Below are 12,880 nucleotides of genomic sequence, written 5' to 3'. Positions count from 1 at the left end.
AAAATGCATTTTGTTATGCAAAAAATTCCCTGGTACTATCAAGTACCAGGAAGATTATCATGTGCCTTTTTGAAATGAACTGATATTTAGGTTAGGTAGGTATTTTTGTGATATAGTCCACAGAAATGGATTTTAAGTTTTATATATGTATATTTAGTAATTGGATATATCATAATATCACATAAAAATTAATAACAAAATTAACAACTGGTCCTAAAGGAAATGTAAAAACTTATATATCAGGTAAGATTATTTATCCCAAGTAATGGAAATTAGAGCAATGACTAAAACGTGTATGTGTATAGTTCAGAATAAAAACAATGCACATATATTTTCTGACTGCTCAAGTATTTTTAAAGAATCTAGTTTTGTCATAAAAAGTGTCTTATTTATTTGAAAATTCTAAGTATGTAAATACTGAATTCACTATCATGTTTATAATTAAGTCTTGGTTAAGCAAAAAAGTCTTTAGTGCAATTAAAAGACACAGAAAAGAAAACTGCTTTCTGTTACACATGGGTATAAGAAACATTGAGAAGAAACTAAACAAGGCAGTCCTCTCATTGTCCACCATGATTTGTTGATTTCATGCACTAATTTATTCCTTAGCTCTCTTTCTCCCCTATATTACATTGCCATCAACCTCAAACAAAAAAATAAAAACCAGCTGCTCCTTGCAATGCCTTTGTATGTTTTCCTTCAGGTGGGAGAAGTGGGGGTGGAGGGAGGTCAGGAGAAAGAGTAACCATGAAAAAATGTAACACTCTACCTTTATAGCTAGAAAATTCAGTCCGCTCTCATTGGCCAAAGCCTTTGCTATCATTGTTTTAGAACATCCAGGTGGCCCATACAGAAGAACTCCTTTAGGTGGCTGAATACCCATTCGGACGAAAGACTCTGGATGTTTCAAGGGCCACTCAACAGCCTGTCTCAATTTCCGTTTGATATTTTCCAGTCCTCCTATATCTGACCAGGATACCTAAAAAACAAAACATTTACTAAATATAAGTTTTGCCAGAACGAACAGAGAATTAAAAAAAAAAAAATCAACAAAACTGTGAAGGGAAGAAAATCATTTAAGAATTAGAAAGATTCTTAAAAAAAATTCCAATACCAAGAAATTAAGAGTACATAAAATAAAATGTAAGCTGCATATTGCAAAAATACATAAAACCAAAATATTTCTGCTTGTAAGTCTTATATATTAATAAATGTTTAAATGATTGAACATATCATTAAGTCTATCCTTCTTAAAAGTTCTTAAAAGTCAAGTTTCATCTGTCTGACGATGGTTAGTCAGTGATCCAGGGTCTCATCTGCATACCTAACTATTTCTTCTTCTTTTTTTTTTTTAGCAAAATTACTTCCACGCATATTTTTTTTAGCTCCTTATGGAATATATGATCTTTTTACCTTTGGCATACATAAAGTATCCTCAAAATTTTGTTCCTTTTTCCTCAATTAATACTCCAAAACAAGATAGTCCTTTATACATACCTCTTAAGAACGAACTATTTATCAGATAATGTACACAGGAAACAGAAAAGAATGAGACATGAATCCACACTTTAAAGAACTTACAAACTAATAACAACCAGTAACATGCGCATAAATAACCACAGTACAATGGAAGGATACTAAGTACAATAACAAAGAAACAGAAAAAGGCTGTGGGAGTTCCCGGGAAGAAAAGATTACTTCCAGCTGGAAGATAAATCTGAAAGCCAATTTTTGAAGGATGGATGGAATTTGGAAATGTTACAACAGGGGAACGGTCAGGTGGAGGCACAAAATGACAAAAGGCTCAGAAGGAAAGAAGTATAAAGAGGATGACAGAAAAAAGATCTGAAAGAGGGAAACAAAGAAAAGTTGAAGTCATACATCATAGGGCTCTGAAGATGAGATGAAGAAATGAGACGAAGGAGTTCAAGATAACTCTTTGTACACAGTAAGTCTTTGCAGGTTTTTAATCTAGAAAGTGATACATGGTCTGATCTGTGTTTCTGGAAGACTTCTCTGACAAGATTCATCAGCGAGGAGACAGCAAGGAGACCAATTAAGAACATATTAAATATTAAATTTAAAATATTTAAAAATGAAACAAATAAAGCTTGAACTAGGGTAACCACATGCACATAAGACATACCAGAAAGATACTGCAGAGCTATGGCTGAAGGTTCTAAGAACAAAATAAAAAACAGAGAAAACTTAAAGCTAAAGATTTTATCATGGATAGAAAGAAAGAATATGGACCACAGAAGAATATCTTTAGGAGGGAAAATAAATGTGATAGATTTTTTTTTTTGGATACACAGAGTTGGAACTTATGATACTCAAAAGATCAAAAGTGAGCATTTGCACCTATAATCCTAGCACTTTGGGAGGCCAAAAGTTTGAGACCTGCCCCTGAGCTACCCATGGCAAGACCCTGTCTCTACAAAAAATATAAAAATCAGCCGGGCATGGTGGCTCAAGCCTGTTGTCCCAGCCACTTGTGATGAGGCAAGAGGATTGCTTGAGCCCAGGAGTTGGAGGTTGCGGTAAGCTAAGATGATGCCACTGTATTCTAGCCTAGCTGACAGAGCAAGACAGTGTCTCCAAAAAAAAAAAAAAAAGAGTGAGCATTTGGAATATAAGCAGAACAAATGGAGCATGGAGCTCTGGAAAGATGACAGGATTGGAATTTTAGATTTCAAGATAACCTCATATAACCAAGAGAAGAGAGGTGTGGGTCAAAGGCAGATCATTGGGCATGCCTACATTTAAGATGTAGGAGGGAAGAAGCAGGAAGAAACGCCAGATAACAGACAATTTACAAATACAAAGGAGATGAGAGAGTTTTGCTTGTTAATATCAGGAAAAGATTACTTTTTTCAAATGAACTTATGGTTTAGTGGGGGGATTTTGTTGTTTTTGTTTTCTGCTCACAGATCCAGAAGAATGCTATATTATAAACCATAATTCTGAGATCAGATTTATTTATTTTTTTCTAAGTTGCTTTCTTGGGATTTATTTTAAGAAGTAAGATTACTGGATTAAAGGCATGAATATTTACAGGTCTCTTGTATAATGCCAGTTTGCTATCCCAACCATTTTCTCTATTTTAGTGACACCAACAGTAAATATATAAGTTTCCCTGCAGCATCATCGGCCTTGGATTTTATTTTGCCTTTCTTTTTTCTGATTTCTAATTTCACCAATTAATAAAATTAAAAATTAAACTTGAGACCAATACACATGAGCTTAAGGGCCTCATAATATCCAGCTATCACTGGACAGAATCAAATTTACTGTTTACCAGAAGGCAACTGTTATTGGTATAACTGGGCCTGCTTTAGGCAGGAGTGTAGCAGAACTGCCACATCTTGATGGGTAGTTCCTGCTTGTACTCTCTGGTATCTTTAAATCTTTTCTTTTTCTTTAATTTTTAAATTTCATTTTGAAAAATTTGAGACGTATACAAAAGTTGAAAAATCAATATAAGAAATGTCTATATACTCTGTCAAAATTTACCAATTTTAAATGTTTGCTACATTTGCTTTAGTGTGTGCTCTTGTTCTTTCTACAGACACAAATAAAGTACGCACACAGATACTTTATCAATTTTTGAATTTTCTGTTGAACCTTTTTAAAGTAAGCTGCAGATATCATGGCTATTCTCTCTAAATACTTTAACATATCTCTCATAAAAATAAACATTCTGGGAAAAGAGTTTTAAGGAAGTTAGTCTCAAACTAAACAGAGAATTGAGAGGAAATGGTCAGTAGATTTGTCAATAAGGTTATTGAATAAAGTGGTTTAATCAGATCAGTAGTTTATATTTTATGCCTTTAGCAACGGAATATACATATATACACATAAACAACACATATATACATATATATAATGCATACAGTGTGTGTATACTAAATATGACAAATAAAAGCAGTTTTTACAATAGCTATCAAAAATGTCAAGTCAAAGAAGCAATTCCTCAAACTCATAAGAACTAAAATGAGGCCGGGCGCGGTGGCTCATGCCTGTAATCCTAGCTCTCTGGGAGGCCGAGGCGGGCGGATTGTTTGAGCTCAGGAGTTCGAAACCAGCCTGAGCAAGAGCGAGACCCCGTCTCTACTAAAAATAGAAAGAAATTAATCGGACAACTAAAAATATATAGAAAAAATTAGCCGGGCATGGTAGCGCATGCCTGTAGTCCCAGCTACTCAGGAGGCTGAGGCAGGAGGATCGCTTGAGCCCAGGAGTCTGTGGTTGCTGTGAGCTAGGATGATGCCACGGCACTCTAGCCCGGGCAACATAGTGAGACTCTGTCTCAAAAAAAAAAAGAACTAAAATGATAATGTCATTGTTATACTACATGATAGCCATTCACTTGTTACTATGCAATTATTATACAGTGAGAAGAACATACTCTCTGTGAACATTCTCTGTGAAGAGAAGATTCCATACCTTAGAGCAGTGGTCCCCAACCTTTTTGGCACCAGGGACAGTTTTCATGGAAGATAATTTTTCCACGGTTCAGAGGTGTGTGGGTGGGATGGTTTCAAGCACAATTACATTTATTGTGCACTTTATTTCTATTATTATTACATTGTAATATATAACAAAATAATTATACAACTCACCAGAATGCAGAATCTAATGTCGCCACTGATCTGACAGGAGGTGGAGCTCAGACTGTAAATACATGAAGCTTTGCTGGCTTGCCTGACACTCACCTCTGGCTGCTGTGTGGCCCAGTTCCTAACAGGCTATGGACTGGTACCAGTCCACAGCCCGGGGGTTAGGGACCACAGCTTTAGAGCATGGGAGTTATACATTAGGTATTGTAGCAGTGCCGCAGAATATTCACTTATACTAATTCAGACAAGTAAATCTATATAGATAATATTTTCTTAAAGGTTAGTACAGCAGTATATCCTTCTTAATCAATGATTTCTTTACATTCACTTATATGCCCATAAATGGCTAGGGAGGATTTTTTTCTCAAGTCTGTACAAAACTAAATAAACTTGGCAGTACAACCTGATAATCTCCAATGTGATAAAATTTGGTATTCAATACATTTCAGGGTGTTTGGTTTTTAATCAGTCTTTTTTAAAGTCTTTAAAAAGAAATTAAAATCAGATATTGAACCACTGAAGCACCTCCGTGAAACACATATTTTGAAAATCAGCAAAACAAATGATAAGAAAATCCGTATCATAAGAGATGATCTCTTTAGTTAGGCATCAGGATGTAGTAGCAAACAGCGTCACATGAACTAAGTGTTGGAGAGGGCGTGTTCCTCAAGAGAAATTAAGATGCTCTTATCAGAAAACTGAACGTTCACTGAACACAGAACAGTTCAGAAAAAACCAGTGCCCTCTGCACCAGGGGTCCCCAATCTAAGGTGAGTTGTATAATTATTTCATTATATATTAAAATGTAATAATAGAAATAATGTGCACAATAAATATAATGTGCTTGAATAATCCCAAAACCACCCCCAGGTCTGTGGAAAAATTGTCTTCCATGAAAACAGTCCCTGGTGCCAAAAAGTTTGAGGACCACTGCTCTGCATTGTCCTAGTAATCTGTACTGAGGAGCTGGTCCATTGTCCTGAAGGCCATAAGAATCAGTGGAATAGTGTAACAACCCTGTCCCCTACTTCTCTCCTGACATTCTGGGCTCTTGATTCATCAGTGCTCCCTTCTCTATTCCTGTCTTCATTGCATTCTTCACTATATTCCCTCCTCAGCCTACAAATATTCCGTTTCTTCTCTTTCAAAACAACATCTTACTTTGATATTGTTTCTACTTAACACTGTATCATATATCCTTCTTTCATCACTAAACTTCTTAAAAGATAGTTAATACCCCTCTACTCCTGTTGCATTTATATTTCCACTTTATATTTTAAGTTAGTTGAATATTTACCAAGCAGGATCTTCCCATGAAGTGGTAGGAAAGGAGAGTAAAAGGATAAAGATAAAAGGCTTAAGATTAGTAGAAAAGCACGGAATTGAAGGAATTATGTCAGAAGGTCTCTAGTCTCTCAGTAAAAATTAACATAAGGTCATCTACAGAAAGAAACATCAATGGATCTAACAAATACTGAGTAAATATCTATTACATACTACACTGGTTCCTGAGGATACAATAAATAATTCCTACACATATTGAGCTTCTGATCTGATGGAATATTTCCATAAAAAGGCACATTTCTGTTAATAAGCAATTATTATTTAGCATGGTATAATGATCTGATGTGTACTTCCGGAAGATCACTGTGGTTACAAGGTACAGTGAGGATTAGAATAGGGGCAGAGGAAAGAATGGAAACAGTAAGACTAGTTAGAAGACTTCTGCAGTAATTCAGATGAGAGATAACTATAGTCTGCACTAATGTAATAGCAGTGGGGCTATAGAGAAGAAAAAAATAACAAATAAGGCAAATCAGTGGGTCTTGATAATTAATTAGATTTGGAGGGTGGTTGGTGAATAAGAAAATGGAATGAAGGGTAACATTCAGGCTTCAGACTTGGGCAACTGGGTAATTAAAACTTGTACCAAAAAGAGAAAAAGGAACATGTTTGGAAAGACATAAGATTCATAAGGTAGTAAGTAAATGGGACTTGAGTAAAGTAGAAAAAAACTTGGAATATGTGATAAGGAATCAATCCAAAAATGAATGAAAAGATTATCTGGGGCCTGAATGATGCATTCTCTATCCTTAATTACTTTGCAACTACATATGATGACATACTGTAACAAATATTCCACCATAAATATAACCCCTTTTGAATAAATGTATTATTTGTTAACCCACCTTAAGGTTACACACATGAAGTATGTGACTCATATAAGTCCAGTACAAAGTAAAAATAACACTACAAAACAAACACTTCCACATTCTTCAAAATATGGCAGAAATCAACTCAATCCTACTGTACAAGTAATCAACAGTTACATAGATCCCTGAAGAAGGTGTATAAACATGAAGTTCCATTTTTGTAACTGGGCACTCTAAAGTAACATTTATGCTGGAACATAATACCAAGTTTCAAACTATTATCAGAAGACTTAGAACTTGGCCTATAAGTTGAATAGTTACACATGAAACAATTTGACTATCTTTTCCAATGTTTCTTATCCAGTCTAATCTAATGCACTTGTACTTGAAGAGAACTGCTCCTTGGGGGAACAACAGAGATACACAAGCCTTCAATCTTTCCCACTGACCCCACACTTTTGACACACGTGAAACTGAATTTATATGACTATCAAGGCTTATGTGGAAAAGGTAAGTAAGTTACAAAATACGCAACTTCTAAGATGTTTTTGCACACCAACTGTCTTAGTGATAAGTGGTGAAGAAGAAGGGGTTAGAACCTAAATATTACAGGTATAGGATACTCAGTTTCACTTCTGTATTTTATCACAAACTGGTGGAGGAAGTTCCTTCTCTCAATTTAGAAATCTCCAATGCAGAGTCACCAGAATGGATGTATATTCTACAGGCATTTCACTATTACAGAGGCCTCTTCCCGAGGGCTGTTGTGGACTGCTAACTGTATCAAGACTTTCTGCTATTGGCATGTAATAGAAGAGAATATTAAAATAAATTAAGTGATTTGATTTATTTTGAAAACAAGAGGAAATATTATAATAAAATGCTCAAAGAGGAAACTATTTTTGTAGGACGACCTCTCTGTGAGACACAATCCAGTGAGAGGGCTATTACCTATTCTGAAAATTCTCTAAAATGTAAATGAGTCACGTGAATCAAGGGATGTTTACAGTCTATGAAGAGCCATGTGTTGGTAAAATGACTGTCATTAAAGATGGGGTGCGGTTTAGGGAGGATTAGAGGTGCGAAGAAGTAGATTTAATGAGAAGTAAAACAGAGTAACTGAAGTTCTAGTTACATCTTAGATGGAACAGTGGACAATAAACATAAGATTCTGGCTTCCTTTCTTTGCCATTTTAATTATATATACCCTATCTTCCTGAAAGGTTAGAAAAACAGCTTGAAAAGAAAGGGTAAAAAATCTCAAAGAGAAAAGAGAATACAAAAGTCATTAAAAATTTTTCAAAAGGATAAGCATAAATAACTAGGCAGGGAAAGGTATTGTTACAAATACTAAATATAAAAGAAAATGGATGAATCAAAAAGAAATGCAAAGTCAATTAATTTATGGAGGAAAAAAAGCTCAACTCTCTAGTAATCAAAGCCAAAAAACATAATTTAAAATAAATGACTTTAAGCCTATAAAATTAGCACAGATTAAAATACAGACTCCTCAAGGCTGGTGTTGTACAATGAGATGCTGGTAGAGAAAAATCTCACACACTGGTAGAGAAAAAAATGGTACATTTCTTAAAGGAACTTGGCAACATATTTTAGAACATATTTTAGAAGTTCCCACACTTTGACCTAATAATATTACTTCTAGACTATCCTCCCCAAAACAGGTATGGAAGTAAAAGAAGATTTTTCTTCAAAGATTCATAGCACAACACTCTGTATGATAGCAAAAAACCTAGAAACAACCTCAATGACAAATACCAAACAATTATTAAATGAATTAGGATACCCCCAAAATAAACAATTACATAGAAATTAAACATTTTAGAAGATATTTAGTATTTCGCCAAATTTTATGTAATAAAAAAGTAGAATATAAAATTTGAATACATTATAAATCCTAATTAAAATATACACACACACATATACATTTTTGAGAGACTACCAGATATTACATCAAAATACTAACAATAGTTATTTTAAGGTGGCGGGAATATACGTAATTCTTACATTATCCTTCATAATTTCTGGCATTATCAAAATTTTCCACAGTGAAACTGTATTACTTTTACAATTTGGGGTGTGTGTGTACGATTTTTATAAATGAAGAAAGGAAAACAGACAGAGATCCCAGAAACTGGGGTCAAGAAAAAAGAGGAGAGCATGACGCATGAGCTTTGGGCACAGGGGTAGTATGAGGTTCAGCAAGAAAAAAACTCTGATGGGTGCCCAGCGTTGCCAGGAAACAGCTTGTTCATCTAGTAGAACTAGGTGAAGTTAGAGAAATCACTCAGATTCACAAATCTAGAGGATTTTTTTTAACCCAAATTTCTTTGATTACAATTGTAATTCCTCTATTATTTCCAACTATTATACTGTGGTTGAAATTTCCAAGTGAAATAAACTCAATCAATTTTAAGAAATGTTTTCTATGTACTGGACTTGTCCTAGAGACTATATGAGCACAAAGATGAGTGAGATAATGTCCTCAAAAATCTGTTACCTAGAAAGAGGAATAAAAAATGTATCCTAAAAGACGGTCTTTGTCTAAATATATAAAATACCTGTTTTCACACAAATTAATGCAAAAACTATTAAAAAATAACTTTATAATTCTCAAATATGAGAGATAGTGAAGACAGAAATTTGGAAATTATCTGCATATGTGTAAGACTTACATCAAATTGTTAGAATAGGAAAATAATAGTAGCAATTCCCACTTTACTGATTATAAAAATAACTGATATATAATAAGTATAGCCTACAAGAACTTATAAAGGAGAATATAAGAATTACTTGTATTTCCCACACCTAAAAGTAACCATTGTTAATATTTTGGTGTCGTACCTTCTAGCCTTTCAAAATGTATGCATATGTGTATTCACATAAGCATACGTGTGTGGTTTAATTGACATCATAACATATTCGTAACTTTATATTCTGCTTATTTTTAACTTCATACTTTTTTGATATATTAAATGTCTTCTAAAATTCAGAATTTGGTGGAAAATGGTCTCGGTATTAAATCTCAGATCTATCACTCAGTAAGTGACTTTGGGTAATTCATTTCTCTCTAAACTTTTTCTTCATTTATAATACGGAGATAATAAAACCTAAGGTCTCAGGATCACTGTGAGAATTAAACTAAACAGGATAGTATATACTAAATTAACTGTACTTTGCCTGACATGTGGCAAATATTGAATAAACACTTTATATTTTATTTAAATGTATGAGAGAAGGTTATAAATAGTTATATTTTGGGGGACTCATGATAAAATATAAATGACAATCAAGTCATTACATCTGTAATTTCATCAGCAACATCTAATTACTATCACTTTGTTTGTCTGATCACTTAAAACTAAAGGCAAATCAGTTTTGCATTTTGATTTTTGTATCTGAAAGCCAAATAAATGATTACTCTTTCTATGGCTAATATAATAATTCAAAAATAAATATAAATCAGCTTAAAGAGGTTACTATTGCATAGAAGAGTTCTAAGGCATAGAAAGTCACAGGATAAGTTAGTATGTAAGAGAAGGATAAACACCACCATGAAATCACAAAATCCTAGAACTAGAAGAGGAATTCAAAAACTAGCTGGTTCGCTATCCTATCTTTAGACAGTATTTCATCTTTCAACACCTCTCATCTTTCACCAAATACTATTTCATTCTTTTTAAAATGTTTTTAAAATTACCCAGATGATAAAATTAGTAAACAAAGACACTGACACAGTTATTAAAAATGCGTCGCCTATGTTCAAATAAAGGACACACTGAAAATACTAAGTAGAAAGTATAAAATAAAAAAATAAAATTCAAACTTCTAGAGAAGAAAACTACAATGTCTATAATTTAAAAAAAAAAAAAAAGGCACTGAATGGGACTAACAGCAGATAAGCCATTTCAAAAGGAAAAAAAAGGCCAGCAAATGGCTAGGCACAGCTACAGGAACCTAAAATAAAACAAAAGCAGAAGAAAAATAAATGAATGCAGCATCAATTTTAAGACAACCTCAAGTGGACAAATGTCTGTATTCTGAGTCTTGACTGAGAGGGGAAGAAGAAAACAGATTAAATATCTGAGGAACTAATGACCAAAACTTTTTTCAACTTTGATTAGCACTATGAGCTTATACATACAAGAAGATTAATAAACCCAAAGCATAAGAAACATGAAGAAAACTACCAAGGCACATGATGATCAAACTGCTTAAAACCAGTGATAAAAATAAAATCTTAAAAACAGAGGGGAAAAAAGAATATATTACATGTGGGAAACAAACAAACAAAAAAAATGAAGACAGTGGATTTCTTTAAAAAAAAAAAAGAAAAGAAAAGAAAAACCAGCAAGACAGAAGAGAGTGGAGCAAAATCATTAAAGAACATGAGGGGGTGGAATGTCAACCTAGAACTCTTTATCCAGTGAAAATATCTTTCTAAAACAAAAACAAGATACTTTTTTTTCAGACATAAAAAACTGAAGGCATTCATGACCAGGACACCTGCATTACATGAAATGTTAAAATAAGTCCTTCGGGAAGAAGGAAAATGATACCATATGGAAACTTCAATCCACACGAAAGACTAAAGAGAAGTGGAAATGATGACGATGGTGAGTAAATATAAAGGTTTTCTTTTTTTTTTTAATATTTAAATCTCTTCGGAAGAACTACTTTGTTTAGAGCAAAAATGATGACAGTGTACTGTGAGGTTTACAATCTATGTAAAAGTAAAACATGACAATGATAGCACAAAAAAGAGGAAAGCATTGTTTTAAGATTTTTATATTATATATGTAATATAATATTACTTAAAAGTAGACTGTGATAAGTTAAACATGTCTCAAGAGAAATTTTAAAATATTTTGAACTAAATGGACATGAAAAAATATATATCAAATATGTGGGATGAAGCCAAAGCAGTGCTAAATAGAAATTTATAGCACTGCATTCTTATATTAGAAAAGAAGAAAGATCTAAAATCAGTAACTATAGCTCCCACCTTGAGAAACCAGAAGAAGAACAAATAAGCCTTAATAAAAGAAAGGAAATGATAAATACTATAGCAGAAATCAATGAATCAAAAACAGAAAAACAATAAAACAAAAAGCTGATTCTTTGAAAAGATCAATAAAATTGATAGACCTCTAACTAGGCTGACCAAGCAAAAAAGAGAGAAGACACAAATTATCAATATCAGAAATGAAAGACAGGACACCACACTGATCCCACAGACATTAAAAAGATAAAGGAATATCATGAACAACTCTATGGCCATAAATTCAACAACTCAGGAGAACAGACCAATTCCTTAAAAGACACAAGCTACTAAAACTCATTCAAGAAAAAAATCAGATAATTGGAATAATCTCATATTACCTAAAAAAAATTAAATTTTATATAAGCCTTCCAAATAATAAAATTTCAGATGCAGTTTCAAAATTATTTAAGAGGAGAAATTTTTCAGAACATTTAAAGGAGAAAGAATACTAATTCTATCCAATTTCTTCCAACAATAAAAAGAACACTTCCCAACTCATTTTATAATGCCAGCATTATCCTAATACCAAAACAAGAAAAAAAATTACAAGAAAACTATAGGACAATATCCCTCATGAACATATATGCGAAAATCTTCAACAAAACATTAGCAGACAGTATTCAGCAATATATAAAAAGAATACTATTAATATATCATAGCCAAGTAGAGTTTATTCTAGGAATACAAAATTTAACATTGAAAATTAATGTAACTAACCATACTTACAGACTAAATAAGAAAAGCCATATGATCATCTCAATAGATGCAGAAAAAGCATTCAACAGAATTTAACATCCATTCATGATTTTAAAAAAAGAAACAAAACTTACTTCTCAGCAAATGAGGAATAGAAAGGAACTTAACCTAATAAAGATTATTAAACTACAATAAAAATAACAAAAAAAACCCCCAAAGCTAACATCATACTTAATTGTGAAAGGAAGGATCAGGAGTTATTGTTGAATGGGTATGGAGTTTCGGTCTGAGAAGAGGAAAAGGTTCTGGAGATGGATGTGGTGATGGCTGCACAACAATGTACTTAATGA

General features: G+C 33.1%; 1 protein-coding gene across 1 annotated transcript in view; it reads right to left on the bottom strand.

The window, feature by feature from the left end:
- The window catches only part of SPATA5 (spermatogenesis associated 5), a gene marked incomplete at its 3' end in the record, with an annotated part of 99,483 nt that overhangs the window by 34,929 nt on the left and 51,674 nt on the right, over nucleotides 1-12,880 (bottom strand). The window contains exon 12 of the mRNA XM_012650404.1: nucleotides 770-979. Coding sequence (XP_012505858.1) covers nucleotides 770-979 — 210 coding nt within the window. The remainder of the gene's footprint in view (nucleotides 1-769; nucleotides 980-12,880) is intronic.

Source organism: Propithecus coquereli, unplaced genomic scaffold (genome assembly GCF_000956105.1).
Source record: "Propithecus coquereli isolate 6110/MARCELLA unplaced genomic scaffold, Pcoq_1.0 Scaffold323, whole genome shotgun sequence".
In the NCBI taxonomy this organism is placed as follows: Eukaryota; Metazoa; Chordata; class Mammalia; order Primates; family Indriidae; genus Propithecus; species Propithecus coquereli.
Note: the sequence above shows the minus strand (reverse complement) of the source record. Positions and strands in the feature narration are given on the sequence as shown.